General features: G+C 39.1%; 1 protein-coding gene across 1 annotated transcript; it reads right to left on the minus strand.

Moving 5' to 3' along the window:
- Window positions 1–599: 599 nt before the first annotated feature.
- On the minus strand, window positions 600–6,193 carry pjvk (pejvakin; the record flags this gene model as incomplete). The annotated part of the gene is made up of 6 exons (XM_080878057.1): window positions 600–901; window positions 984–1,127; window positions 2,066–2,183; window positions 3,395–3,536; window positions 4,038–4,233; window positions 5,983–6,193. 6 exons carry the CDS (start codon window positions 6,191–6,193, stop codon window positions 600–602), a joined length of 1,113 nt encoding a protein of 370 aa, XP_080734183.1.
- Window positions 6,194–6,704: the final 511 nt, after the last annotated feature.

The raw sequence follows: 6,704 nt of genomic DNA on the forward strand, positions 1-6,704 counted from the left end.
TACCTTTAATGATGTGTTCAACCAGGTGTTCACTTAAATAATAAGTTAAAATAAGAACAGAAAGATAGAAATATGTTACCCCTAAAACATCTTATTTTCCTAGTAAAAAGACATACAGCCTTGATAATAGTAGATTAGGACATAACTATTGCTGACTTTATGGCTCTTGTGTAGTTGTGTTTCTTAGCATGTTAGAAGTGCATGTCTTTAAATAAAACAATCCCAAAGGAACAAAAATAATTTTTTAAACTGAAATTCAAGCGAGACAAATTTAAAACAGAAACTCAACATCAGTGACACACTTGGAACTTGTTCCTCACTGGCCTTCACACGATCCCTCCTCCTATCTATTTTTAATACGCTCAGTTAATAATAAATCAGCTGGCAGCTACAGTACACACACAGCACATGTGCAGAAATGCGCCGGTGCCAGTGGGAAACTGAAAATGATACACCACAAAGGTACGGATAGCACCAGGTTTATGTTTACATCTTTTACTGGATCACTTGGCTGCAGCTGAAGACATGGTGTGTTGAGGCTGTCGGCAGGAGTGATAAACAGTCGCACTTGTATCACTTGTGAGAAAAAAAGGCCTTTTTCACCTCAAGGTTTTATGCCAGAGATCAAAACAGGGTACCACATGCAGCCGGATGTATTTCTGGCCCCCAGTCGAGCACTCCAGGCAGCCGTACACGGTTTCCCGCCGTTGGTTGCCCATCCCGCAGAGTGCGCAGGGGCCCTTGGGGATGTTGTGTTTGAGGAGGTTGACCCTTGTATGTGAGCTTTCCCTCAAGTAAGCGGTGGAAATGTCCGTCATGCTGGCAGCCTTCTCGTAGTAGTCGGTCACCATGTCGTCCATGTAGGTGTCAGAGTGGGTGAGCTCTTCGAATGTTCGGTCATCTACACAGGGGTTGGATTACAGTGGACTCAGTCTATCAGAAGGATGGGTCAGTTTATTTAATGAAAAATACTGTAATCATACCTGCTCTAAAGGGGTTTCCGTAGATGATCCCAGAGAGGAAGCGGCGTAGTCGCCCCATGGAGAAGCGACCAATGAAACCACCAAGCTGCTCCCTGATCTGCTCACGCTCAAAGCCTCCCTGTGACTCCGGAGCCACACAAATATCTGACACACAGGAAGAAGAAAACCAGGCGATGTGCGTTGTTTATTATTATTTTTGTAACAAATCAAAATTTCATTATTGACTTTGTATATCTCTAATAACAACTTAGTCTATGGAATGCTGGAGTAAGATTTGTTATGGTTTTGCTATGCTAAAAGTTTATTCTTGCTGCAGTATCAAACACTTCAAAAACTTTAGTAGTTGTAGTAAGGGGTGGCCAGTGTGGAGACTGAACCTGGTCTAAAAGTTCCTTCAATGCCTGGACATTAGCTTGGATGCTGTGTTCAATCACTCAAAAACATTAAATTCTTATTTAAAACACTTTATGACTTCATTCCAAGACTTCAAATGTGTGTTCACTAGCTGGTACTGAAGTGTCAGAGTCCCTCTGTGATTTTCACTACAGGAACACAAGGAGTCACGCAGCCTAACAGGTAAAGTATCTGCCATCCGACACTTTATCCATTAGATAAAGTCCCAGAAATCCAGATGAGGTTACAGGCGTTGCCCAGCTGAAATTCAGAATAATTTGTTTCTAGATGATTTCATGAAACGTGTTATCAAACCAATTCAGTAATTAACGGATGTTTTTACAACCACCATCGTCCCAAATTGATGACAAGCTTCAAACACTCAAATAAATGTCACGCAGGCTCACAATTATGGTTTCAAATCATTTTGAGTATTTCATTTTTGACTGTTTCTGACCATTTAGACTTATTTCATCACTTACACTTCACGTAGTTCTTCATACAGATTTTGTCACCTTACCTGTTGACTATAAGTTCACCTGCTTTCATAGTGACAGTTAGCCTGCAAGGCTTTAAAGACTAAAGCTAAAACTTCAAAGGGTCAGACACTTCAAAGCCATTTGAAGTGCTTCATCTCATAAACATGAATTAATTGGCTAATTAACGATTGGCATGGTTTGCCCACCTACCAAGTCGTCCATCCAGTCGAACAAAGAGCTCACAGATGCTGAAGGCGATGGTGGTGTGAGCTGGGATGACAATGGCCTTGTCTCGACCTTTGGGGTTTCTGCCGTCGTCAATCTGAAACTGGAGCAAAGCAGGAAGCTGATAATTACACATGGAAAAGGCGGTTAAACGGAGAATTTGGGATTAGGTGAGGGAAAAATTATTGAGTTAGGGCTCGTTATTTTGAGTAAATGATTGGGAGATGGATTGTTCACTGCCCTTGACGCATTTGTTTTAAATATAAGTGTTATGAATTTAAGCATGGCCCCATTACATACATAGAGACATAAAGTTTATTTCTATAGCAGATTTTCAGAACAACTTCAGCTGATCAAAGTGCTGTACACATTATGCCAAAATATACATTAACGATTTACAATCACTAATTAAACTATAAATACACATACATAAACAATAAAAGTCAATAAAACTTATCTAAATAAACAATAATTCAAGTAAATAAGACTATTTGTGCAGTAAAAGCCAGGATACTGAGCTCAACTAGAACTGGCAGTGAGTGAAAGTAAGGAGTTTTATTTAAGAATATTTAAAAATATCTGTGAAGGTTCTCAGTCATCAAGGTCATCGTAGTCTAAGGAGCTTGGAAAGAAAAGCATCTGGACTTCTCTAAGTTTCCTTAAAGATGTTTCAACTCTCATCTGAGAAGCTTTTTCAGTTCTAAGCAACTGGTGGAGAGTCCCAGATTTTCAGCCATATGGGAACGTCCCCAAGAGGGTCATGGACCCCCTAATGATCCTTTATCTAATCACATGAGCCGAGGTGGGTCACAATCAGCCAAGGTTTCGGGTGAACCCATTGTGAAGCCTAGCCCCACCCTATTATGTGACTTACTGAGGTCAAATGGCCCAGGATGTGAGTGGGCGTTAAGACACATTAAAAATGGTTGAGTAATTGGGCAGCTCTTGTGTGAAAGAGTAAATTGTTCCACAGAATGGAGACAGCCACTGAAAAATCTAGTTTTTGAGGCTGGATCTAGGAACATTCAAGAGCAGTTGGTTTCCAAACATCAAGACTGTAGGGCTTTAAAGGTTAAGTCAAGTAGGCTGGCACCAAATCACTGAGACTCTTAAAGACAAGTTTAGGTATCCCAGTAAAGGTGTAAAAGCATGAACTACTCTTTCTTCATCTTACCAAGGAAGCTTAATTTAAAAAACTCATCAAACAGCTAAAAAAAAACTTATGAAAAGCCAGTAAACATTAATCTAATTCTAACCCTGGATGGGTCTTGGTCCTGGAGGGTGTTAAGATAAAACAACTACAGGTATTTTTACCCTCATGGTGGTCCCTCTCATGCCAGCATGCACGGTCAGAGAGCATTGACGCGTGGTGCGAATACTCTCCACGACAACACAGAGGACACTGCGTCCGCTCTCCTTTGACTGACGAATCAGGCAGTGATCCAGGTCCACCTTCCTGGAAGATCAAAAAATGAGAGCTTGAATTAAACATGAACTCATTAACACCTGTTAAAGTCAAGCAAGGCAACATCTCTGGCTTGTATTGTCCAATTGCATGTAGCCCCTGTATGTATGTATGAAGGTGTAGAATAACATGATTGTTTATACAGGGAAACCCTCTTCTCACATTCTCCGTGTAACAAAGAGGTCGAAGGTCAGACAACTTATTGTGGACATAAGGAGAATACTTCAATGCAGATACCTGAAATATCCGATTTACAAAGTGCCATAATTTAAGAACTTTTCCTAGGGTATTTTATGCTTACTTTTCAAATTGATAAATAATTGATTAAAGAAATATATCCTTCTACTTGATTATTAATAAAGCGCTACCTCAAAGTAACTTCATCTAATCTGTATTGAGAAACTATCATGATATTGATGCTTTAACATCCAGCACATGTAGATAAAAGCCCCTGCTGAGCTGCTGTTATACCCTGTCTGTCAATGCATATACCTGGAGTTGAGTTCACGCAATAACGTTGGCACCTCCAGCTCGTGTTTGGTCACAATGCCAAAGGAGGCTTTTACAGCCACTGAGTCTGACCCGCTGATGTTGAACCCCACATCATTGATGATGTGGTTCCCTAACCGACCATTGAGAGCTACATCAGATTTATCTTCGTAGTTGAGGAGTTGGTAAGAGGAAACCCCTGCAAAAGAAAACAATAGTTAAGATTATGGTTAACTTATGCTTTTGTAAGCATTAACTGTAAGTAGGTCCGACTCCAGTCCCAACAGTAAAATGGTATCTGTTCATGCATAGGTTAAATAATACTTATATAACATATAACATATACTTTAACAATTAAAGTACATTTTAGAATATTTGTGGCAGCAGTGAAACATTTTTTATAGTGTTAAAATGTTTATTTAAGAAATTAACTGTTTTTTTTTTCTTAGAATGAAGAAAATTAATCATGTCTCAAAAACGTGAAAACTATAAAAATGTTTTATGTCTCACTCTAACAAACTACAGGAAGCCAAAGAACTCAAAGAACTATTTGTTATGACAAAAATTTTCAGAAGAGCGTCTCTGAATGTACAACATTCAACCTTGAAGCAGATGGGCAGCACCACATTGGTGGAGGAATTGCTTTATCAGTCAGATTAAGCTGGTGAATATATGCAGCTTTGATGTCCTTTTCACCACGGAAATAATCAAAGTTGTGATTCTCTGCACATTACTTTAAAATTATTGTCTAACTACAGTGAAAGTATTAACAACATGGCTGCTACGTGCTGAAAAATGCTTTCAGAATGACTGGCAATAGGCTTAGATTAGCTTGTTAGCCTTTTTTTGTCTGTTTTATTATTGCGTTAGATTGATAATACTCTGAAGAACTGTATAGTGATAAATAATAACAAGAAAACAGTTGGTTATCTATGTATGGATTAAAAGCTAGGAGCAAGGGGAGACAACTAGCCTAGCTAATAGTAAAGCTCCCAAATGAGCCATATTAGATGTTTTTCTGCTTGCTAACTAGCTAGCTTGTTAAGCTCCTGGGCTCCTACTCCACAAACATAAACAGTGGTCACCTCAGAAACATAACAAGCTACCAGATTTGCTCATGTGGGTTGTAAATGATTAGAGAAAACAAAGTTCGCCTAAGTTAAGATTTGTTGTGAAACCTAAAGATGACCATATTGCAAACATTACTTATTATAATTAAATAATATTAAGGCTAAAGATTATTAGAACCTACAGAAGTTCATTTGAAACTTTAGTGGAGGTAACAACGTTTTCAGATAGTAAATCAGATATGTTGGGTTTTATATTTCTTTTTGTCCATGTATCCATATAACATTTTAATTGAGGTTTTACTGACATAAAACCACTACAGACTACAGACATACTATGATCATTTTGCGTCGCACTTTTTCACTTGCAGCCGGTGACCATGGCAATCTGCTAGCAACAAAGCAATGACTGCAAAGTTTTTGGTGGGTTGCGTGACTATAAAGGCTTTATGCTTGTTTTATGGTTGCGTGGTTACATCTGTTTGGGGTGTTTGCCTACACAAAGCTTATAGATAAGCGTTTTCAGATTAGATTAGATAAAACGTTATTAATCCCTCGGGTGGGTTCCTCTGGGAAATTCAGCCTATGCAAATGTGTTCCCGTTCAGTCCTTAAGGCGTGTAGCTCATTGGTGCATAGGTTGCTTGGAATCAGCGAAAAAACATCAAAGATTTAAAAAATACTGTATGTAAATTAGAGACAGTGGCTGCAGTGGACAGCAGTCTTTATATATTCAACAAAATGCAGGAGCATGATACAATACTTAGAGTGGAATAAACTTATTTTTCCCCAATCTTAAACCTTTTAAAGGGAAAAGGCTCATGTTTCAACATAAAATTTAGTTATATTTACTCAGATATGAATTTTCTGACATTAATGTACCTGCTGTGATCTCTTTCTCGCCCACCAGGATGTCTTTCAGTGAGAAAGGTGTTGAGGCATACTTGTCCTTCTTCCAAAAATGCTTCCTCCTCTTTCTGGTAACCAGGCTGAGGGGCTGGTAGCGGTCAGCCTCACTCAGGCTCGGGACAGGGATCAACCTCCCTGTGTCTCCCACCTGCTTCACAAAGTTTTTGGTCGCTGCAGCAAACATTTCTAAAGATGCATAAATATCGAACCAGGTAAAAAAAACAGCTTGTACTCGACTGCTGGGCACCCTTTGCTTGTATTGGTTATGGTGAGGAGTGCTCTCTCTCAATGGGGAAGCTGATTCGGGAGTGTTCTTACAAACTCGTGAAATGTTAAATAATGCAGGGAATTTGTAAGGGAATATGGGACAGTGAGGTGTGTGTTAACCTGATAGGTTGCTGTAGGCCTGCACCTTCCTGTCACCTCACAAATAAGGTGGAAGAAGTAATTATAAGTGCCTGTTTTGTACTTTTTGCCATCTGTATTTGGAAAATTTGATTTTCAAGGCATACTTAAAGTATGGAAGTCTATTGCTATTAAGTATTAAAGGAATTATACAGATGGTATTGTTGCTACATGTTCCTCTTTGAGTCTAATACACGAAACATCTGCTATGGCCATTAGTCTATCTTCATTCAGCCTGAAAACGGTCTGGACTTTTTCTCTTTGTCAGGGATGCCTCTGTGGTTTTTGTA

The sequence above is a fragment of the Rhamphochromis sp. 'chilingali' genome, assembly GCF_963969265.1.
Source record: "Rhamphochromis sp. 'chilingali' genome assembly, chromosome: 3".
In the NCBI taxonomy this organism is placed as follows: Eukaryota; Metazoa; Chordata; class Actinopteri; order Cichliformes; family Cichlidae; genus Rhamphochromis; species Rhamphochromis sp. 'chilingali'.